Source organism: Engystomops pustulosus, chromosome 1, assembly GCF_040894005.1.
Source record: "Engystomops pustulosus chromosome 1, aEngPut4.maternal, whole genome shotgun sequence".
NCBI lineage: Eukaryota > Metazoa > Chordata > Amphibia > Anura > Leptodactylidae > Engystomops > Engystomops pustulosus.
This window is the reverse complement of record NC_092411.1, coordinates 180,705,456-180,730,400: the sequence shown is the minus strand read 5'-3', so window position 1 is coordinate 180,730,400 and position 24,945 is coordinate 180,705,456. Positions and strand designations below refer to the sequence as shown.

Below are 24,945 nucleotides of genomic sequence, written 5' to 3'. Positions count from 1 at the left end.
AGGGACCAGCAGAGGCTGGTATGCGGACTTTATTTATAGACCTCATTGGGCATGACAAGGAGTGCTGTTTTATCTTTTATGATTGGAATGATGCTTAAATGTCATCAAGATATAACATATTGATAATATTCTTTGTGAAGCCAAGCTGCAGACTACACTCACCAGCCACTTTATTAGGTACACCTGTCCAACTGCTCGTTAACACTTAATTTCTAATCAGCCAATCACATGGCGGCAACTCAGTGCATTTAGGCATGTAGACATGGTCAAGACAATCTCCTGCAATTCAAACCGAGCATCAGTATGGGGAAGAAAGGTGATTTGAGTGCCTTTGAACGTGGCATGGTTGTTGGTGCCAGAAGGGCTGGTCTGAGTATTTCAGAAACTGCTGATCTACTGGGATTTTCACGCACAACCATCTCTAGGGTTTACAGAGAATGGTCCGAAAAAGAAAAAACATCCAGTGAGTGGCAGTTCTGTGGGCGGAAATGCCTTGTTGATGCCAGAGGTCAGAGGAGAATGGGCAGACTGGTTCGAGCTGATAGAAAGGCAACAGTGACTCAAATCGCCACCTGTTACAACCAAGGTAGGCAAAAGAGCATCTCTGAACGCACAGTACGTCGAACTTTGAGGCAGATGGGCTACAGCAGCAGAAGACCACACCGGGTGCCACTCCTTTCAGCTAAGAACACGAAACCGAGGCTATTATTTGCACAAGCTCATCGAAATTGGACAGTAGAAGATTGGAAAAATGTTGCCTGGTCTGATGAGTTTCGATTTCTGCTGCGACATTCGGATGGTAGGGTCAGAATTTGGCGTCAACAACACAGCCTACCTGAGTATTGTTGCTGACCATGTCCATCCATTTATGACCACAATGTACCCAACATCTGATGGCTACTTTCAGCAGGATAATGCGCCATGTCATAAAGCTGGAATCATCTCAGACTGGTTTCTTGAACATGACAATGAGTTCACTGTACTCAAATGGCCTCCACAGTCACTAGATCTCAATCCAATAGAGCATCTTTTTGATGTGGTGGAACGGGAGATAGGCATCATGGATGTGCAGCTGACAAATCTGTGGCAACTGTGTGATGCCATCATGTCAATATGGACCAAAATCTCTGAGGAATGCTTCCAGCACCTTGTTGAATCTATGCCACGAAGAATTGAGGCAGTTCTGAAGGCAAAAGGGGGTCCAACTCGTTACTAGCATGGTGTACCTAATAAAGTGGCCGGTGAGTGTATATGTCTAGTACCGACATATAGTATACATCTAGTACTGTAAGCATTTCGGACTTTTACAACGAGTTTGGTAAATTTAATAATATGCGTCTCTCCTAATTTCTGGTTGCAATTCCCCCTTTTCCTGGTTGCTAACGGATATAAGCACAGCTAGGCCTCTGCAATATACAGTATGTTCATTGACTCTTCTTGTTGGCTGCTTGTTGGACTTTTAAAGTTCAGAGGCTAGAGGGGGCGCTGTTCTTCGCGAAACGGCCCGTCGCCTTGCCGCATGTCGGCGTCCTGTACCACCTGTGTATGTTTGAATAAATGCTGAAGAAATCTCTGGTGAGTGCCGCGGTCCTCCTTTCTTCCTTACTTACCTGTGATAACTGCATTCCCATGCTGAGCACCTCCATTGTCTTCACGTCCCTGCAGTGGATACCAGCCATAAAAACTCCAATAATGGTCCAATCACGCTCAGAACTTTAAGGTGTATGAGAGTAGTGCCAGCACCGCTTTTACTCCTGTGCTTCTGTAGGTAAGGGGTTTAAGCATAATGAATAGCAATCTAATGGGGCTTATTTCTTTGGACTGCATTGTCAAGCTCTTCATCTCAAAAAAGGTACTTCACTTAACAATAGTACAATACTGTTTGTTTGCTTATCTTTCTACTGTTGTCTCAACAGTGATCTTAAAACACTTTCTAAGTTCTGGAAGGTCGCACTTGGGTTTTGTTTACATATTCAGTACCTGAGCTCTAAACTCTGAATGCGGGGTTTGAGCAGTTTAGGAGAAATAAAAAGGACAAATGATTTGGGGTAACAAGGTAAGCCGTGTAGAGTAGTAAGACAATACAACAAAGTGGAGACAAAGGACAATCCAAGGATCTGCTATCTTAAGATATATCGCTGTGACGGTTCCACAGAAAATAGAAGGTGACATAGAAAATAGACATTTGGATATGACCACTATTATTGCAATCAGACCATTAGAGATCTGAAGAACATCATAGTGTATCATTGAATGAAAGTATAGGAGAGTTGTGGTAAATTCGGAATATAAAAATGCTGCAGATTTTAGAGATCAGGTCATGCAGACATTGTTTTATTTCTTATTTACAGCTGATCAAATCCCTCTCAAATGTTGACAATGTTGATTTAGTAGCAGATTTGTTATAAATTCTCCAGACAAGGTATTTTGCCCCTTTTACTGCTGCTCCTACTCTTTACAGTAAAATGAAACATGCATTAATAATAAAAAATGTATACAATAGAGCAGATTTATCAATAAACTGTACCGCATTTGTTAAGGGTTTTAGACAATTTTCAGACACATATACAAAAATCTGTAGTATTTCTAAGGCCAGTTGCACATGAACCAAGTGTCAAATCATACTTTTTTTTTAACAGGGAAAATCAGAGTTCTGTCAGAGTGCTGTACAATGTAGACTCAGACATCACTCTTAACAGAAAAAGTCTTGTGGGAAAAGGACTTTTGAAGTACTTCTAGCACTTCAATTCACAAAGCTATTGTTGTTTTTTTAATGAATAATGAGTTCATTCCATTTGAAAGCAAACTATGTTCGTTTTTCACAGGCGAGAAACCGCTTGGTTCAATGAATACAGCCTTTCACTTAATTACACATTTAATACATATGCCGTATATATTACTGCTCCAAAAATAACTCGCATTGATGAGCCACCCTGGATGAGCTGCACTACCTGAGCCACATGTGTGGGTTGTAGAGTCCTTCTTATGCTACCACATGTGTGAAAGCACCACCAACATTCAAAATTGACCCAAACATCAGACAGAAAGCAATGGTACTGAGATGTGGTCTGTGGTCCCCACCTGCAGAACCACACCTTTATTTGCTAATTGCCAATAATTTCCACCTGTTGTCTATTCCATTAGCAAAACAACATGTGAAATTGATTGTCAATCAGTGTTGCTTCCTAAGTGGACAGTTCGATTTCACAAAAGTTTATTTATATATGTATGTATGTGTGTGTGTGTATGTATGTGTATATATAATGTATAATATGTTATGTAATTTATTTATATAATGAAACAAGATACATGGTTTCCCTAATCTTTGTTGCGTTTTCTCAAGTTGGCAATCATCCATCCGCTCACAGATTCATAAATTTCTCACCAGGGATGATGACAGGGAATACCTTTAAAGCTTCAGTACAACATAACAGTAGTTCTATGAACACTAAGAGCATCGGACAGATGCATCAGTATCTTTTTATTGTGGTACAATTTAAGGTCAACAAGTAAAGCTATAAAGCCACAGCTTGCTAGAACTATGTTGAAATCTCCATGGATTGAAGAATAGTTATATCATTTTTTTAAATAAATTCAGTTTGGTTTTTCGTTTTACGCTGCCTGGCATCCGTTTGTTGCACTTTAAGGGTTAAAAATGAAAATGACAGGAAGACAAAGAGCCCATCATGTAACTGTCTAGACCACCACTGAAAGGTGACAAGCTGATTGTCTATACAATTGTATCAAGTTACTTCCTGTGCAGGTTTTATTCTGCTAACGTGTTGCAGTCTCACATAACATAGATTGGATTTAAAGCCTCCTTGCTTTCCATTCTGCTTTCTGATGGAGTAGAGATTGACAGACTGTTCAGGGATTTTCTTTTCGGCAGCTGAATGCAGACTCTGAGCTGGCAGCATAAGGGTTATAGTAGTGTTATTTGGAATGCAATTAATGACTTGCCTGGGTAACTGCCATTGCCTTCTGCATGTAGATTTAGGTGTATGTGTGTGTGTGTAAGAGACAAAAGAGGGGGAGTGGAGAAGAGGCTGGATTTCATTTTTTTTTTCTAACTTACAGCCAGTGACGTGAGATATGCCTGGAACGATCAGGCAGAATGAAAACAGTAGATTTGAAGATGCTGGCACAAGGAGGCTTGTGCATCTTAAGCAAATGCTGAGCATCTCTGCATTGCAAGCTGCACATGTAGAGTTGGTTTAGAGGGCTCTCTAGACTAACCCAATTGCTGAGGAGTAAATTCTGTTTTTTTGCACCTCTTTACGGTATTTTCCCTGCACCTGTGCTTTTCTGTTTCCAAACTGAACGTTTGGAAATGATTGGAGTTAACAGTGTCCAAAGCACCAGCAAGGTGCGGGTGAGAGCCACAGGCTCTGTGAAATATGCCCGGGAGGAATCTGTCCGACGCCAGTCCCACAGGTCCAAATCTCTAAAAATCTCCCATTCATCTGAATTCTCATCTGGACATGTCAAAGAGAGCAAGGTATAGTAATCTGCATGCATTTTTATGAAATACCAGATTAGTATAATGTATTGTCTTATATATATATATACACACACCCAGGACTTGAGATAATGACTCCATTATCAATGTTTAGATGGAATCATAAGTCTTTGAAGTAGATGAAGTTCCCCCAGAATATGTGTAGCTATAGTACTGTAATATCCTGTACTAGAATGCTATGGAGAAGAAAAGCACATCTTTAGCTTTCTCACCACGTTCAATAGATTTCTGAGCATGTAATAGTAGTACAGCGCTTATATGTGTTCTCTCCCCCAAAGCCTGGTCCGTTAGTTTTACAACCAAAATACTAATTAGGGTATGTCATAGCTAGAAGCCCATAATTATGGTATATTGTTAGCATCACTAGAATAATATTCTCTCTCATGTGAATGTAAGTAATTAAAATGGAAGAAGTCAATGATAAAATGAATATAAGATCTGTTAATTATGTTGGTGAGACACACACACAGCAATGCGGGGGGAGATGGGAAGGAGGGTCTCTGGTGTAGAGATGCTGCATGTGCAGACAGAATGGTGAGGATATCCTCACACTCCTGCATCTATTCTGATCACAACTGTACGCTAAGCAAACACTGGGCATGTTAACAAGCATCTAATTAGATTGTGTGGGCATCCCAGAGACGTGTACATGAGGAGATATCCATAATGAGAGGCTATATGGAAGCGCTCCAGACTGCCGATATACAGTATGCAGGCTGGGGCTACTCCCTTTTTAAATGAAATAATGCAATTAATGAAACATCTCATTAAGTAAAACAGTATACAGATTTGCAATTTACATCTAATAGTTTTGATTCATAAGAGTTGCTCGAAGGTATGTCTCTTAAAATTAATGTTTTCATTGTTGTATTATGTTTAATAAAGATGTTATTCATACTAACACGATAACGCTGTTGACTCACCTACCCCTAGGTTATTGTGCTTGTTAAAAGCTGCCTATTGTAAAGGTCATCAGCATCCCTTTTTAACGGGCACCATGGAAGTAAAATGGCCACTGGGCACATTGCAGCTCTGGCAGTTAGTTAAAAGTATTAGTGTCATTGAAACAAAGTATTATCCTTGCTTCCTCCTGGCAACCACATGGCTGTATGCGTCACATGGCAAAATAAAAACAGCTCCAGAATGAACAAAGTGGAGAATTCCCCAGAATGTGTGCACTTGATAGTGAACACCCTGCTGGCCCCCATCTGGAGACTCGGCAAGATCATCACTTAAGAATCCATTCTTGTTGACAAATTATTTCTTTTAGTATACTAATTCCTAAATATCAGTTAAACAATTAGACATTAAGGTTTTTATGGATATTTTTAATATTTGTGTAGTGCTGGGAATGTTCCATTACTATAGTAAGTCAGTGATGATCAATCCAATAAACTGTAGCGTCCTGGAGTTACCATTGCAGTACCAGCCAACAGTCCTCTTGGTGGATGCATTGTAAGCCTACAAGTGGTAATATCTAAAGATTTTCCATGGAGCTTCTTTCTGTCAGCAACAATTCGCTTTGACAAGTGTGAAACATTAAGACAAAGAATCATTTATAATCATGTTTGAGATGACAGCTTTTAGTTTTAATATTAATGTCATCACATCCCTGTGTTTGGAAGGATTAAAAGCTGACCATCAGCTCTGATGGTGTAAGTCACCTTGGAATTGCATGACATTTCTCATTCTTCCTTCACATGAAGTCAACCTCCATGTGCTAGACATCACAACATAAGGCCCCTTTCACATACATGTATTCTATAACCATGCCAGAACCTGGTTGACAAAGGTTATGCTTACCTTACCATGTACAATGCACTTGGTAAGCTTATGGTTGGCATAAACAGGCATGTGAAAGGGGTACCAAGGTGTAATGTACCTCTTACAGGATTCTGTGATGTCACTTTTATAGAACAACCCACACACCAGAAGTGTTGATGTTCTAGAGATTTTGATAATATGTAATAAATATGATGGTTACATACACATCATATATACACACATACATGCAGTACAATGTGCAACATAATATGTATATAATGGTGCACATCCTCTTTAGTGTGGGCCCCATAGCAGCTGTTATGGCTTCTACCACTGTAGTTACACCCCTGATGCCAGTCTTATCTATTCACTGTGGTTGTGAGTTGCACCAGTAGTCAGAACATATGGGGGGAGAGTGGCCCTGTTGCTTGGCAAAAAAGCCAACTTTTGCCATTAATGAAAGCAACTTTAATGACACTACTGTATTTAGTTAGATTTATACAAGTTCTATTTCACAAATTATGTTTTATATGTATCATTGTATTTCATTGCTTTCTGGAACTGATTTGTCGCCCACTAAAGATTCCCCATATTTCCATACATGTATAGTTTGGCCATAAGTGTAAGACAAAAATGGCTGCTATCTTTGAAATCTGAATTCCTTGGGGTATCTTGTAGATTAGGACAGTTGTAGGGCATGGCAGCCCCATAGACAAGCTGTATATTATTATAAATTACATTACATATCGATCTGAAACAAAGAGCTGCTCATTGGAAATCTATACCAGAAGGAACCCTGAAGAGGTTTTAGGTTGGGTTAAATTGCCCGGGTTCCTTTTGTGAAGTTCTATTTATATGTTCTCTTTATCATTTAAACCTGGTTTTGGCTTCAAAGATTGCATAGAAAACCTGAATATGTAAAACACATCTTTAATGTGCTTCACAATAGCTGAAGATGCTGTAATTTGCCATAAGAGGTCACTATAGACCTCTCTACCTTATATGTCACTGGTGTAGCCTACTTATTTTTCCATGTCTTAAAGGGAACCTACCACCACAAATCTACCTATAAAGGTAGATTGGGTGGTAGGTGGATCATTGGGACGTGAGGATAGCCCTTTTAAGGGCTAATCCTCACGTCCCTGCACTTTTTTGAGAACTTTAATTTGATATTTATTCAAATGTACTTATGTGGCTACCGGGGCGGTGGAGTAGCCGCTTATGAGATTACACGAGGCGGCTACTCCACGCCCCGGTAGCCACTTTACTCCTCCTACTCACCCATCTTCGGCGCGCAGCTCCGCGTAGCTGCGCGCCCTCGTCCGGCGAGCCTGCCGTCTGCGCATGCGCAGAAGAGCAGGCCCGCGCCTGTTTCGGAGTTGTGACCGCGCAGGCGCGGGCCTGCTCTTCTGCGCATGCGCAGACGGCAGGCTCGCCGGACGAGGGCGCGCAGCTACGCGGAGCTGCGCGCCGAAGATGGGTGAGTAGGAGGAGTAAAGTGGCTACCGGGGCGTGGAGTAGCCGCCTCGTGTAATCTCATAAGCGGCTACTCCACGCCCCGGTAGCCACATAAGTACATTTGAATAAATATCAAATTAAAGTTCTCAAAAAAGTGCAGGGACGTGAGGATTAGCCCTTAAAAGGGCTATCCTCACGTCCCAATGATCCACCTACCACCCAATCTACCTTTATAGGTAGATTTGTGGTGGTAGGTGCCCTTTAAAGTCTCTTTTTGAGGGTTGTTTTACATGTAGCATTTTGAAGTAAACACTGCATATTTGCTTTGTCTTTCCTGGAGTTTTTTTTAATTTGTATTGGCATCTAGTTACAAATTTAAAAGCTGTTTAAATGTGATACCGCTTATTTGTTTTTATTTTTAATTTTGTTGTAGTATACCCTATATACAGTAGCACTTTTCCTCATGATATTTTGTACTATATGTGTGGGACAGGATATTGGGTAACTAACCAATCTATAATTTGCATCATTAATAGTTTAACACTGTTTTCCTGAAATGTAAAGTAAAGCCTCCTGAGTCAGAAATGGATTTTACCTAGTCATCTGTTAATGTCCATAAAACAGATGTAAATAGAGGGTCATCTCTAAATGATCACATGTTTCTCCATCTACAACCATTTTATGGACAGTAATGGCAACTGATTACGTAAAAGACAGTTTATGAAAGCGGTACAGAACATTTATTAGATGTATATTGGTATGTTACCATTCCACCCCCTCACTTCCACACACATGACCAAGAAAATGAGGTAAAGTTTATAATGTAACGCAGGACAAATACACTGTTAGAGATGCAATAAAGTGTATGGTTTCATAAGTTTCATATAGCAGGGAACCTGTCAGCTTGAAATGCTTTTTATTCTGCTGGCAGCATATCCCTAGAGAATCAGGAGCTTAGTGGAGTTTTCTCACAACACTGCATATCAAACTGCCATGCAACTTCTGCTCTATAACATGCTAATTTCAGATTACACTGCAATTTCATGGTAAGGGGGTAGCTTTGCATATAGTCAGTATTCAGGGGGTGAGGGTGAAAAAAGAACAAGCATCTAGAGGGTCAGATTCTGACCCAAATCCTGATGTGAATGAGATAGATGCATTTAAAGATTTATCTATTTGTCCTATAAAACAAGTAACATGAAAAAGAAACATTTGTTCTAGAATAAAAAGGTGATATCCACCTAGACTTGGTTTTCTATTCAGGCAAGTAGAATGTACCTGTGATAAATCCTTCTACTGCTTGTAGGTGAAGGTGCCATTAATATTGGTGCAGTGAGACAGTGACCTTGAAGCAGTTTGTTTCAAATGAGCAGAGAGACCCATGAAACTGCCTTATACACACTACATACACATATCTATAGTGTATCTCCTACCAAATAACTCTGGAGAGATTAGTCACAAACCCCTTGGACTCTGCTTGATGTTATCGTCTTCAGGTCCCCCGCAGTAGCTCTAACGCAATTTTTCACACTCCAAAAAATATACTGTGGTAAATTGTCAACAGAATAGATAGTGATTTCCCTGGGGATATAGACCGATTGCATTAATGACAAAGTCCGTTCAGCACTGTCGAATATGTTGCTGCATATATAACATATATATACGATATGCCATACACTATTTGTATTTAGATGTTGTCAGGAAAGCTTGAATCAATGCTGCAGTTATACCGAGAGGGTGGAAGATGACTAGACAAATTAAAATCACTAGACAAATTAAAATATAGCAATAAAATGTTGCTGCGTTAAGAATTGATTGTGTTCATTAATAAAATTACAAAGATATTGATGTATAGGATATCAGATTGTGACCCCTGATGGTCAGGGATGGTATTGATATAGTCGGTGCTTAAGAGTTCTCTTTCCAGGATTGCTAATACTGGGACAATTCGGGTATAATGCCGCTAATGTTTCAGGTTATAAGACTGTTTGTAATATTCATGTAAATTAACAGATTTTCTATCCTTTTTTTCCCACTGAAAGTGATTGATATCTGTTTCTCTCCATGATTTTACTTAGTACTAAACAGCATCAGAAGTTAAACATAAAGCCTTTGGTATTCATAAGTTGGCAATTTTAAATAGAGGTTTAATAATTAATATGCCGCAATTGATTTTGCTCACTGGTCTTCAAGTTATACCGTCATTTCTTTAACTGTAAAGAGACTATCTCTGGTTATTTAACCTTCATTATCCTTAGAATCCCCAGTGTATACAATTCAAGTCTTTATCACTAATAAAGTTTTCCAGTGATGAATGCTGGCCGGTGAGGTGGTCGTTTATTAGACATGGTGGTAAACTGTAATTCTAGTGTTATAATTTACCGCTACGTCTAATAAACGACAACCTGACCCGCCAGCGCCATTTTTCAGCGTTCCGTCACTGGAAAACACCATTTATTGGTGATAAAGACTTGCATTGGAATCTGCCTATCCAATACTTGGGAAGGAAGTAGCAGAACGCGGCAGCGGCATCAGGTCTCTAAAGAAACATTACGAGGAGTTATGCCCTTCATGCACAACCTCTTCAGGTTATTGGCTTTTTACACTAATTTACCAAAGCTCAAAAAAAGTATTACACCATAGGAGCGCCCCTTGTCTCTCTTTTCCCCACTTTCTTTGCATTTAGTATATACATTTCAGTGAGAATGATCTTGGTTATTACTTCCTATCTGGAAATTCCTCTGCCCTATTCCTTCAGTTAAATCATGTGATCTTAGCAGTGGCGTAACTAGGAAAGGAAGGGCCCCATAGCAGACTTTTGAAGGGGACCCCCTCCCGGCTTAAAAATATACATATATTACATTCCTATATACATGAACATACAATTCATCACTCATACATACACATCTATACACTGTTACACATATATACACACATACAATGCCAAATAAAGACATACAGCTTTCATACACACATAAGGTACTGTATTTACACTCACCGGCCACTTTATTAGGTACACCTGTCCAACTGCTCGTTAACACTTAATTTCTAATCAGCCAATCACATGGCGGCAACTCAGTGCATTTAGGCATGTAGACATGGTCAAGACAATCTCCTGCAGTTCAAACCGAGCATCAGTATGGGGAAGAAAGGTGATTTGAGTGCCTTTGAACGTGGCATGGTTGTTGGTGCCAGAAGGGCTGGTCTGAGTATTTCAGAAACTGATGATCTACTGGGATTTTCACGCACAACCATCTCTAGGGTTTACAAAAAAGAAAAAACATCCAGTGAGCGGCAGTTCTGTGGGCGGCCTTGTTCTGGCCTTGTTGATGCCAGAGGTCAGAGGAGAATGGGCAGACTGATTCGAGCTGATAGAAAGTGACTCAAATCGCCACCCGTTACAACCAAGGTAGGCAGAAGAGCATCTCTGAATGCACAGTACGTGGAACTTTGAGGCAGATGGGCTACAGCAGCAGAAGACCACACCAGGTGCCACTCCTTTCAGCTAAGAACAGGAAACTGAGGCTACAATTTGCACAAGCTCATCGAAATTGGACAGTAGAAGATTGGAAAAACGTTGCCTGGTCTGATGAGTCTTGATTTCTACTGAGACATGCAGATGGTAGGGTCAGAATTTGGCGTCAACAACATGAAAGCATGGATCCATCCTGCCTCGTATCAACGGTTCAGGCTGGTGGTGGTGGTGTCATGGTGTGGGGAATATTTTCTTGGCACTCTTTGGGCCCCTTGGTGCAAATTGAGCATCGTTGCAACCCCACAGCCTACCTGAGTATTGTTGCTGACCATGTCCATCCCTTTATGACCACAATGTACCCAACATCTGATGGCTACTTTCAGCAGGATAATACGCCATGTCATAAAGCTGGAATCATTTCAGACTGGTTTCTTGAACATGACAATGAGTTCACTGTACTCAAATGGCTTCTACAGTCACCAGATCTCCATCCAGTAGAGCATCTTTGGGATGTGGTGGAACGGGAGATTCGCATCATGGATGTGCAGCCGACAAATCTGTGGCAACTGTGTGATGCCATCATGTCAATATGGACCAAAATCTCTGAGGAATGCTTCCAGCACCTTGTTGAATCTATGCCACGAAGAATTGAGGCAGTTCTGAAGGCAAAAGGGGGTCCAACCCGTTGCTTGCATGGTGTACCTAATAAAGTGGCCAGTGAGTGTATATACACCATATACACATACAGCATATACACATCACAGATACACACACACATAAACAATATATGTACCACAATATGCAGCATAATATGTATATAATGGTGCACATTCTTAATTCTTTAGTGTCAGGTCGGATAACGGGGCCCCCTGATACTGTGGGCCCCACAGCGGCTGCTATGGCTGCTACCGCTGTAGTTATGCCCATGGATCTCAGTGTGACCTGATAGACATTCTGTGAATTGGTGTATCTGACAAGAGGTCTTTCTCACATCTTGCTGATGATCTATACCAGTGGTGGCGAACCTATGGCACTGGTGCCATGGGCGGCACTCAAAGCCCTCTCTGTGGGCACCTATGCCATCACCCCAGCATGAAGTTCACCTGACAGGACTCAAAGAATCTTCCTTCAATGATAGGGGAATTTGCCCTCCTCCTTTCAACTGCATTGGTGTCTTTAGGAGGCTGAACGACTGAAAGTTGTCAAAGAACAAGGAGAAATAAATTACTGCTTAAATTCCTGTGCTGGCACTTTACAATAAATAAGTGGCTTTTGGTTGAAGTTTGGGCACACAGGCACTAAAAGGTTCGCCATCACTGATCTATACTATATTACAAATTTATCATAGGCATTGTTGATGGATTACTACAGATCCTCCTGTCAATCTATTATAGCGATCGAGCAGCTTCCTGATAGTATACATTGTGAAATTCTGGTGTCATATGGACAGCCATAGAGCCTGCTTTATCTCTTGCGGTGCAACAGCCTGGCTCGGTCATAGTGCAGCGAGACACGGTGTCATCACCGCACCATGCCTTTGCACAATAAGCCATTACATACAGTTGTGTGCATGAAGCCTTACTCTGAAAAGGCTATTTCTTTAATCTTTCTGCTGACAATTGATACATGATAAAACATTTCAATTGAAGCATATTTATTTTAATGTAATTTTAGCAAAATGATAATTTAGCTCCAGTTGCTAGATTACAACTAGCCAAATTATGTTAGAGGATAACAACTTCCATTGCCTTGAATGCTCTCAACCTAGTGCTAGCATGTGGCATTCTCCTAGAACTGGAAACTCTGCCAATGTTGTACAATTTAAAGGGGCATGCTAAGACATATGTGGTACATAGTTTACAGCTGACGTTTTACTGGTCTGTAAAAAATATAGAAGCTTTGTAAATTAGGAGAAAATATTGCAGGGTAGTTTCATGTAAAAAATGTTGCGATTAGCATTGGACAACTTTGTTATCCTTCGTGGTACTGATGGGTTCTGATTTATAATGACCTTGGAATTTGTTGGAATTTGTCTGATAAAGGGTTATGTTTTTGGTAACTATAGGGCAGTGATGGCAAACCTTTTAGAGACCGGGTGCCCAAACTTCAACCAAAACCTACTTATTTACCATCGAGTGCCAACTTGACAATTTAAACAGTAATTTATTGCTCTCTTTCACATATATATCACAACCGTTAACCGTATCAGCCCCCTGAGGACACCAATACAGTTGAAAGCAGGAATGCAGATTCAGACATCATTGTAGCTTCTCTCCAGGGTCTCTCTGTACAGGAACAATCGTGGGGGCCAGTAGTAGGACCTCAAAAAATACTTAGGCCCTGTTCACACCTTCTTACTCCTCTTTCAGTTCCAATCAATCAAAGATACGTCACTTTAAAAGAGTGCCAAGAGCTGCATCTCAATTGTCTAGGACTGCAGGAAGATTTAAGCCCTGTCTGTCGAACTTTGTCCTGGGGCGACAGCCTGGGTGCCCACAGAAAGGTCCCCGAGTGCCACCTCTGGCACCCGTGCCATAGGTTCGCCATCACTGCTATAGGGCATGACTGGACAGAAAATAGCCCTGAAACGTCAATATTGTGGTGCAGAAAACTAGACCAACTAATTGGAGGTGCAAAGTACAACTCGCCAGTTTTATACTGCACCAGATTAATCATCCAGCATCAGACACAACGGTTAATCTGTTGCAACAAAAAACTGGTCTAGTCATACTGGTCTAAAAACCTCACACATTAATACATCCTCCTTATATGCTTTGGATTTCTATGTTCCTATGGGTATGGTTAAAATTATCTCTAACGTTGATCTGTCAGTAGTCCTGCCCATAAATCTATTTGTTTAAATACCAGCTGTGAAGATTGCTTATAAATCAAAGCTACTTGTAGCTAACCTAGTGCTGTGTAACTTAAGATGAAATGCATACCCACTAGTCTCGGCATACTGTATTTACAGTATATGTTTCCCCTATGGCATAGCACGACAAATTGGTGTGTAAAGGTACATTGGAGCATGGCACTCAGCATTCCTATGGTGAGCCCACCACAACTCTGTAGTCATAAAGCCGCTTTCAGCTGGTGAAAAGTGCACTTAATCATTTTTCATGTCTGAGGAAAGACGGGGGATTAACACATTTGTAGAAAAGAAAGATGAATGTTCTGTTATTGTTCAAGACAAAAGGATTGACAGGAGCAAGGCTCTCCTAGGTGTGTGACTTTTAGTGCACAACAGGACCTGACAATGGGGATGAAAATGTTACAAAAGAGAAAATCCTTTAGCAAGTTGAGAGTTTGCCAGGTTTAGCTTGTTCTTCGGAGGCTAAAAACATTGTCATGGTTGGTTAGTGAGAGACTCTCAGCTCCTGCACTTTGCCTCTTCAGCTGTTGAAATTACTGTAGCAGCCTGCTTGACGGCTGGACTCTTGACGAATACATTACATTAGAATCATTTTCAATGAGTGAACCAATAAGGAGTAGTATTCCGTGCATGGCAATATATACATCTTTTGCAAGGTTACAAAATCGCCTTTAACTCTCTGTAAAGGTGTGCATTTTACAGGCCTGAAGCTGGGAAACTTGATCCCTTGCTTGCAGGCCCTCTGATAGTTGGCAGGTTAGTGCTTCTCACCCCAAGCCATGAACATGCCCAATAGAAAGTATTGGGGCGGTGAGTTGGCTGTGATGTGTACGGATACCTCACATCACATACACATGGTCATGTACATGAGGCCCTAATGCCAAGTTCAGTTCATGCGAGACATGATCGGCCTAAGAAATGCAGCCAAAACACAGACCATAAACTGTATATCATGCCCTACATTTAAAAAAAAAGTTAATCTAATAAGTTGTACTTTGTTGTACTGTCATTTTTAATTTTTTTTTTGTACAGGAGGTTTTAATTTTTGTAAATGTATAAAAACATTATAAAACCTATACAAATTTGATATCCCCGTTATCGTACCGCCCAAGAACAGGCCGTTTGGGGCGCACAGTGAATGCCGTAAAATCTAAGCAATCCAATCCAAGAAAATCATGCAAATGTGTGTTTTTACCATTTTTACTGCCTTTGGAGTTTTTTTTCCCGCTTCCCAGTACATGGCATGGAATATTAAATTCCGTCACTATGAAACGTCGCTTGTTATGCAGAAAAGCAGCCCTCCTGCAGCTCTTTATATAGAAAAATAAGAAAAAGGTGTGGAGTAAAAAAATGGAAATGCAAAAAAACGAAAAAGGACCTCGGAGTTAAGGGGTTAAGCTATATCAGAAATGTAGTTGCTAGCAGATTTGCAAATTTTCCATGTTTGCCAAGGGAAGGCTGTAACAAGTAATGATATAGATGTGTTCAATATATACATGATTTATTCTGGTTTACAGAAATTGTATTATTTCTGCAGATTTATGTAGGTAGGTTTTTACCATTCTTCTATCAATGTTATTTCCACTGGGAATATCTTCACTTGTACAAATCCCTCTCTCTAGGAAAAATTACAAAATACTCCTTGTCACGTAGTGGGAGTGGTCACGTAGTGAAAGTGTTGGTAAATGATATTATAATATTTAAAATAAGCATCAGGAATCCCCCTGTAAGCATTACACATAGAGACTTTCACTATACTGAATGAGTTACACTGGTTATGAAATATTAATATATGTTGTGAAGGTGTATACTGTATCTACTCGTCCTTGAGATGTAAAGAATGAGAGCATAAAGCAAAATAATTTAAAACGTTCTGTTCTACTGTGTACAAAGACAGATGTAATTTTCTATTTTGGATTAAGTAGAAAATAAGCCTTTCATTATTTATACCAGTATTTATCAATATTCTGCTGTGTTGAAGGCAAAGCGGATTAGTCTCTACATATTTATAAACCAGGTATTTTAAACCTTCAGCATATTGGCAATGTGTGACGTTACTGCATTCTTTTGCTCCATTTTGTCAACAAATATGGGGCTTGAAAGTGCATGAATTGAGAAAAATGGGAGTGAAGCGCACACTTGAAGATGGTTTAATGATTTTATTCAGAATTCCGAATGGCAACTCCTTGACATTACATAGCAGTCTAGAGGAAAGAAGTTTTTCTTTCAAAAATACAGGTAGTATTTTGTCATTTGGCAGCTAAAAGGTTTTTGGTGGCAAAAAATTAGAGAAAGGGAGTATATTAGGGCAGGGAGTATATTTTTTTTTATCCTAATGGTCAATGATGTGAAATGCATCAGGAGGACCAAGGGCACTAGAATTTTAATCTGGTGTAAACGTCTGCCATGTGCTGTGTCAGTTTTTTGGCACAAGTAATAGTGTCACGTTGAAGCATCCCTCCTCCAGCTTGACATAAATCCACTCTCCTGTAAAAAAAAAAAAAAAAGTTCCAGATGATACATGAACACGGGCGGCTTGGTGGCTTCATTTCTCCAATATGTTAAAAAATAGGGAACAAAAGTAAAAATGTAGCAGTTTACCTTTGGTTGGAGTGAGATATACATATTCTCTCCTACATGAAAATACGGGCCCTTTCTGTTGTCATAGACTGATCTTTCAAGGATAAATATTGCACTAGTGATTGTATTTTTTGTTTCTTTTGGTGGGGGGGAAGGAGTTAAAGTAGGTAAGGTATAAGTATATGTGAGAAACTATAGGCCTCCTTGCATGTTTTACCTTCTCAGTCTATAGGCTTGACTTTATCTGTTACATAAGGGCTAGTGACCGTTGGCGGAGGACCTGTAGGCTAGCTGCTTTGGAAAGCACCGCTATCGTAATGACAGTACTGTACAGGCCTCATGCTCTTTTACTGCAGCCCTTTAGCTCTTTGCATGGAATCTTTAACATTATGAGAGAGAGGGATTTATATATTAAATATACTTGCATTAATCCATATATTAATGGAATAATTTGGCTCATTGATGATGGGCCAGTAGTCTTCACATGCCATTTGAAACTTGTCTGTAAACATGTGATGTGTTGCCTAAATAATTCATGGCCATGTCACGAGACCTCCCTTGGGTTGCAGGATGTTATAACAATTAGATTGTAGTCGACCACTAAATAAAGATTCCAAACTATGAATGTAAAAGCAGCACCACGTCTGTGGGATTGGTCTGTTACTTTGCAGGTTAACATGATTCTTCACTGGAACATGTACACAACCATCACACATTTCACAGCAGTAATGGGAAGCATTGTGTAGAACCTCACCGTTTTTTTCTTATAGGCTTATTTAATCAATGTAGAAGGTAAATAGTATTCCAAGAATCATAGCTCTGAACCAACTTGCTTGTTTTTAAACTATTGACATACCTATCAGGAAGACTCATTAAACCAGAATCAAGTTCAATACATTGATGTTTTCTTTGACTTGCTTAGAGGGGATCTGGACTGTTATATCTCCAATACATTCTATTGTTGATACCATGGTCACATTTGTAAATGTTGATCGTCAGGCCACATATAATACATGATCCAGAGGTCGCACTACATTTTTACCCAAAGATTAGTAGTACTCCTCTCACCATTTAGAAGGAGTATATTTCACCGATGAGGATTATTAGATTTCCACTAATAGTTCCGACATGTCCTATCTTTAACCGTAATACGGCGCCGTGCACCATATATCGCTATAGAGGGGGGTGGGGGTGAGCGGTGCTCGGGTGCCAGCGTGTGCCCGCCGTGCTACAGTACTGCAGGCACATGTCAGTGTGAATGTAGCCTAAGGGAGAGCATTATACAGTGCGGGGGGCTGGGATTATACAGTGCTTTTGTCAAATGTTAATGTACTGCGATTCAGGCAAGACAATCATTACTGCACAAAAATATTGCAGCAATGATTGTGTAACTCCTATTGTATGTGCAGGCAGTGAGGGCGTTTAGAGATTGAGCAATTTAAGTGGCGCATTATACAGCATAGGGAGACCAGGCTTGAACTAGTGCGAGGGGGGGCGTTATAAAGTGAGGGGGAATGGGCATTATACAGTGTCGGGAGCAATATACAGTGCAGGGGGATGGGCATTATACAGTGTGGGGGTGGTTTACAGTGAGGGGGCATTATACAGTGTGTGGGGGGGTGGTTATACAGTGCTGGTGGGCATTATGCAGTGTTGGGGGTTATACAGTGTGAGTAGGGGCATTATACAGGGCAATAAACCATTGTACTGTGCAAGTAAACACACTGACACACACTACATTCATACATTATACATGTAAATAAACATGTACACAATGTTCACGTATAGATCAGACATCACAACTACATACACATATTGCGCACTACACACAAACATACATACTTTTCACAGTGTTTTTGATAAAGCTCAGGCCACTGACTGCAGGGTTGAGTAGTAGCTGCTCCCCACTGACATGTGCTTCCTGCCCCTGCCCCTCCTGTTCTAACTGACGTAGCAGAGTTTAGTAGATATACAGGCGGGGTAGGAGCTGCTACAGTACAGACAGCAGCACATAGCAGGGAGCTTCTCCCTCAGCTCCATGCTGCTGCATGCCGATGTCCCTGTCCACAGTCTGCAGGCTGCCTCCCGCCTGTCTCCTCTGCTTTGGGTCATGTGACCGGAGCTTGTACTGAGTAACTGAGCTCCGGTCACATAATCTTCTATCGGGCCGGGAGCTACAGCACTGTCATGAGGAGGCTGCAGCTCCCGACCCAGACACAGACATTTGAGATGCAGATTTATATGCATTGGGGTATTTTCATTTATACGCATTGGGGTAAAACTGCCTCTACATGCGTCAGAGACACTTGTAGAGGCGTTAATGCAATCTCTGCTGTGATCGACAATAAGATCAAGTTTATTTCATGCCCAACAATGTTGTTACTTCCACATGCCTTGCAGATGACTGCAGCATGGTGTGAGACCAATAAATTTTCTAGCCTTCCCAGCATGGAAGAGATAAATCTAACCCATATAAATGGCATTGTGATTCATGGCAGAGGTACAGAGGTGACTGATAAAGCACACAGGATGTTGTTCTAAAATTTATTTGATAATTATGAGAGCCGGCTCTCTTTTGACCTTCACAAATACACCTCTGGTTCATTGTTTTCGGATTTAGTTCACAGTCCCTTCTATTTTTTTTATACGTGTACAATCCACAAGCAATCAAAGTTTCATATTAACCAGTTCTGCTTCTGTGGAGTGGTGCACTAGTGGAGACATTAGGAGAACTCAGTAGAATTTGGAAATAATTTAGTAGTTACATTGTTGATGATTGATTTAGGGAGACTGACATTATTTACCAGGCCGACTGGTTTTTGTTCTCACAATACTTTTTATAATAGAAATTTCACCATGATAAATATATGTAATCCAGAATGTTTCTGTACCAAAGAATTTTAGACTGTGACTTATTTGGATATAGCCATAGCTTTAAAGGGGCCTTAAAATGGTTGACCAGCATCTGCTTAATTTTTCATTGTACTCTCATTTTAATTTCTGCTTAACGTTTTACTCCTCCACTTTTCTTGCAGTATCATTCGCACTCCATCCATGCATGGCTGCTGTGTGACACAGAACATCCATTAGTAGACTAACACTGCAGATGCACTGCGTATGCCATACACAGTCAATGTTCATCAATGAAGTGGGATGATTAATATTCTGGGTCACCATATATTAATGGTAGAAGTATGATAGAGCTTGTGCAGTCAAAGTAATTGGATAAACATCTGTATGAAAAGAAAAATGTATGGAAAAGCCTCATTTAACCAAATTACTTTTAAAAATTTGCAAATACAGAAACTGACCGAACCCCTTTTCAGAGAATTTGTGTATATAATAAACTTCAACATGTACAGTAAAGCATGTTAGACCATAGTGTGCAACTTCAAAGATTTAGAAATTGACCTCCACATTTATTTCTATTGGCCAAATATGCATGTGTTCTCATTGGTAGAGTGGATCAAAGCTCTATAGACACATACATTTAATCAAAGCTGAATACTGAATACTGGGCTATTTGGGACACTAATCTATCCACATTATTCATGGACCAATGGTCTAGTGTTCAAAATTGTCCTGTGTTTGTTCCTTCGGTGCCTGCAAAAAAAAAGAAATTAAAAACCGTTCCTCAGTCTCTCAATGCCTGCACAGTGTTGCAAAAAACCTGTACAGGTACAGGCCTTAAGTACAGTGCACGTGCAATTAAGCTGGGGTGTACTATGACAACTTCATTGTAAGGCTGCTTTCACATGGACGTAAGCTTGCCCAGGAAAGCACACAGCCGCGTGCTGGAGACGTTTGGCACTGCCATATGCCATAAGATCTTTTTCCCTGGTACTGTACTGTGGGTAATACATAATTTAAATGGATAAACATAGAGTCCATTGAAATGCATGTGGGTGGATGCTACCCATTCCATAATGTTCAGTATGGGTAGCATACAACCAATAAATTTTGTTTGTGTAAGAGGGGTCTACCACTGCACAAACAGGGAGAGCACCAGAGATGAGTTTGATGTGCCTTACACTCATTTTTTTTCTTACTGTTTACAGTCACACCTCAAGAGAATTATTATAGGTTACTACTCACTTGGCAAGTATAAGCCACATATGCACTTTTAGAGGCCATACCTTTTGAACAAGTGGACAAATTAAAAAAAAAAGAAAAAATAATCGAAATGAATCGGACACTGACAATCAAATAACATATAATTTAACATTTTGTACTTTCTAACATGTTTCTTCAAAAGGGGTTGGCCACTTAGACTCATTGCAGAAAACATGAGGCTATCAGTGTGGGTGGCAGGATATTTAGTATTTTACCAATCTATTTCATCTATTAAGTTTGGGACTGCTTGGTGAAGAGTGCTCAATCCCCCTCCCTTTTCCACCTGCTCATGTGCTACGTCCTTGGGATGCAGTCATGGCGAGCACAAATGCGTGTTTTTTGGCTGATTGGATCTTTTATGCAGCTTTTCTTACCCATTACATTTTGAGATATTTTCCTTCACTGCTAAGGACTTTTTGCCCTGCTTGAGTAAAATCCTCATTTACATGATAAAGAACTTACATTAGAAGCTAAAAATTTGGGATTATGAGTCATTTACTAATAATTCAATCAGATTTTATAACATTCCTGAAATTTTCATATAAATTAGTTATTAAGTTAGTTAGTTATCTGTGGTAGCACTGGCCTGCATAGTCAGGTCGAAAGTGAATACATTAGCCTAAGAACATTTCCATTTATATAGGTGATTTATCGTTTTACCACTTTTATTTTTAAGATCCTGTATTTATTAACCTTCAGGATGAAATGATTGTACATATTATAGGTCCAGTTTACCGTAAATTAATTCAGTAACATTATAGTTTAGAGTAGGCTATCTGGTTGTAACACTGTATATTGTATTTTGTAGTATGCTTAAAGGGGTTGTCCAGGCTTTTAGAAAAAATTATAGAAGGCTGTGGTGGTGGTGGGGGGGGCCTGTACAAACAAAAAAAATATCTCGTACTCTCCACCTTCAGGGCTCTATTAGCACTTTTCAAGAGACAAGTGTTTTATGCGAGTCACTGTGTCACTCAACTCATGTCTCTGGCATCTCCCTCATTCCCCCATCTCCCTTCATCAGAGCAGATGATTTTGTTAAACCAATGGAAGGAAGAATGAGGGAGATGCTGAAGATATATATATAGTCACACAGGGAGTCGTATGAATTACACACCCTTGGGACTTGCTGCTCCTTCTGGCATGGTGCCAGGTTGGCTTACAAAGTTAATTTTCTTTGGATAAGAAACTTTTTTGTAGATTATGAATATCTTATTGTATAAAATACAAGTAACATATTGATGACAGATTTGTGAAGCACAGAGCAAAAATCTAAGTAACAGTGTAGGTAATCTGAGCATTAAACAGAGATGCTGGCACATCTTGATGCTTGTACCTAACATAACTGACACCAATTTATTCATTATCTCTTACAGTATATACTTGCGTATAAGCAGAGTTTTTCATCACACAAAATTGTGCTGAGTCTGAACACTGTATTTTTTCGTATTTTTGTTTTATTAAACCCAGACATCTCTCTTAAAATTCAATCATTGTTCAATTATCCTAAGAGGTCTTCCTGAGGTGAAATCTGTTGACCTGCATAACATCATTTCACAATAAAAAAAAAAACATTCCTTTAATTTTATTTTCAGCCTTGATGTTGAGCGTTTGTGTCTCATAACACATTTGGGAGATAAGATAACCTGGTTATATACTTCCTGGTGCAGTGTAAAATGCCCACTGATTTCATTTATATTGTGGTTATGTACTATGTATTGCCAGCGCTTTATCACTGTCCTCGCTTGTTGACGTGACGCTATTATGGTGAAATAAATTGATTCCTGCAGAGTGAAGAATATTCTTAACATATTCATGGATCCAGACAAATTTCTCCTCAAGGAAAATATGAAAAAATAAATAGAAATAGATTTTTCCTGTTGGATGCACGTCTTTGTAAGGAGCGATGAAATCGCTTGATGCTTTTAGGACTGCCTTGCACGTGTGCATAAGCAGTACTGCAGTAGCATTGAATGGCAATTTGAAAAGTGTTTTGACAGTTTTCACCATTAAAGAGCAACATGTGAGATTGTGTTCTCGCTGCAAATATAAATGGTGGGAAAACTCAGGCCTGTATTCTAATGAAGGGAGTACAGGACTCAGCAGGATATAGATGGACCTTTCTCTGCTTTTTATTTCACTCTTCCACTTTTTTTCCAACTGAATTGATTGTACGTTTTTAATGTGCTTTTGTTTGGTCTCCCAGTTTAATCCTATTCACGAAAGTAAACTCAAGTACATTGTTAAACCAGATATGCAGGCGGTCCCCTACTTAAGAACACCTGACTTACATACGACCCCTAGTTACAAACGGACCTCTGGATATTGGTAATTTATTGTACTTTAGTCCTAGGCTACAATCATCAGCTGTAACAGTTATCACAGGCGTCTGTAATGAAGCTTTAGTGTTAATATTGATTCTTATGACAACCCAACATTTTTAAAATCCAATTGTCACAGAGACCAATAAAGTTCTGTCTGGGATTACAATGATAAAATTTACAGTTCCGACTTACATACAAATTCAACTTAAGAACAAATCAACAGACCCTATCTTGTATGTAACCTGGGGACTGCCTGTATCTGGCAATCAGATATATGTTTTGGGCCCACTAGTAAAATATGGAGGCCACGAGTGTACAGATACATGCAAGTACCTAACATTAGTGACACAAATTTATTCATTAGCACTTACCGTATATATTTGGGTATAAGCAAAAATTCAGCTGAAAAAACATAACTCCGCTTATACACTGTACTCGAGTACTCTTCAGGTCCCCTCACAATGCCAGCGGCTCACAATTAATGATGTTGGCAAGCGGCTGACGTCATTGTATGTGCAGGACCTGCAAGGGCGTCGGAAAGGTGAGAACAGTGTTAATTTTATTTTATTAAAAGCTTGGCATAGTCAGGGCAGGGGCTGGCCGGCTATATACTGGGGATATGGGCTGGCTATATACTGCTGGGGCTAGCAGGCTATAAACTGGGGGGGGTCAGGGACTGGCAGGCTATATACTGGGGGGCAGGAGCTGGCAGGCTATATACTGGGGGGCAGGGGCTGGCAGTCTATATACTGTGGGGCAGGAGCTGGCAGTCTATATACTGTGGGGCAGGGGCTGGCAGTCTATATACTGTGGGGCAGGGGCTGGCAGTCTATATACTGTGGGGCAGGGGCTGGCAGGCTATATACTGGGGGCAGGGGCTGGCAGGCTATATACTGGGGGGGCCGGGGCTGGCAGGCTATATACTGGGGGGGGGCAGGGCCTGGCAGGCTATTTACTGGGTGGGAGGCAGGGCCTGGCAGGCTATATACTGGAGGGGGCAGGGCCTGGCAGGCTATATACTGCAGGGGCTGGCAGGCTATAAACTGGGGGGGCAGGGACTGGCAGGCTATATACTGGGGGGCAGGGGCTGGCAGGCTATATACTGGGGGGCAGGGGCTGGCAGTCTATATACTGGGGGGCAGGGGCTGGCATGCTATATACTGGGGGGTAGGGGCTGGCAGGCTATATACTGGGGGCAGGGGCTGGCAGGCTATATACTGGGGGGGGGCAGGGCCTGGCAGGCTATTTACTGGGGGGGGGGGCAGGGCCTGGCAGGCTACATACTGGGGGACAGGGGCTGGTAGGTTACATACTGGGGGACAGGGCCTGGTAGGTTACATACCGGGGGACAGGGGCTGGCAGGCTACATACTGGGGGACAGGGGCTGGTAGGCTACATACTGGGGGACCGGGGCTGCCAGGCTACATTCTGGAGGATATTGACTGCTCAGTTTTATACTGGCTGGAAGTTGTGACCAATGAATTTCCTACTCTAGGCTTACACTCAAGTTAGTTGGTTTTCCTAGCTTTTTGTCTTAAAATTGGGTACCTTGGCTTGTACTGGAGTATATATGGTAAATCTCATCTTTTGTCTTGGAATGTTTGTCCTGAAAGCTCTGTCAATAACCTGATGACTGGCTCTTGTCTTAATGTCTGGCCGTCTTATCTCTTTGAGCCAAAAGGTTCGTTTTCCAAATACGTTTTCCAGCTTGGGACAAAGAAAACACTTCCTCTATTTGCTACCTTGTAAGTCAGCTCCCTTAACATCAAGAATGACTTTCAAGAAGCCCAATGACATGATGCAGGATTAAAGCCAAACCAGTATATATATTCCTGAAGGAACA

At 40.7% G+C, this 24,945-nt stretch overlaps 1 protein-coding gene and 1 long non-coding RNA gene across 8 annotated transcripts in view; one reads left to right on the top strand and one right to left on the bottom strand.

Annotated features, from left to right (window-relative positions):
* PSD3 (pleckstrin and Sec7 domain containing 3) overlaps positions 1-24,945 on the top strand; it is a 350,748-nt gene that overhangs the window by 233,374 nt on the left and 92,429 nt on the right. The window contains exon 1 of one of the 7 annotated variants that reach the window (XM_072114223.1): positions 4,074-4,498. The exons of the other annotated variants lie outside the window; for them this stretch is intronic. Coding sequence (XP_071970324.1) covers positions 4,331-4,498 — 168 coding nt within the window. The 5' untranslated portion in view covers positions 4,074-4,330. Of the gene's footprint in view, positions 1-4,073; positions 4,499-24,945 lie in introns of those variants that run through there. 7 annotated transcript variants of the gene reach the window in all.
* The window catches only part of LOC140068871 (uncharacterized), a 78,853-nt gene continuing 74,120 nt past the window's right edge, over positions 20,213-24,945 (bottom strand). The window contains exons 3-4 of the long non-coding RNA XR_011848604.1: positions 23,474-23,624; positions 20,213-20,271 (exon numbers count right to left, since the gene is read on the bottom strand). This is a non-coding gene — a long non-coding RNA (uncharacterized lncRNA). The remainder of the gene's footprint in view (positions 20,272-23,473; positions 23,625-24,945) is intronic.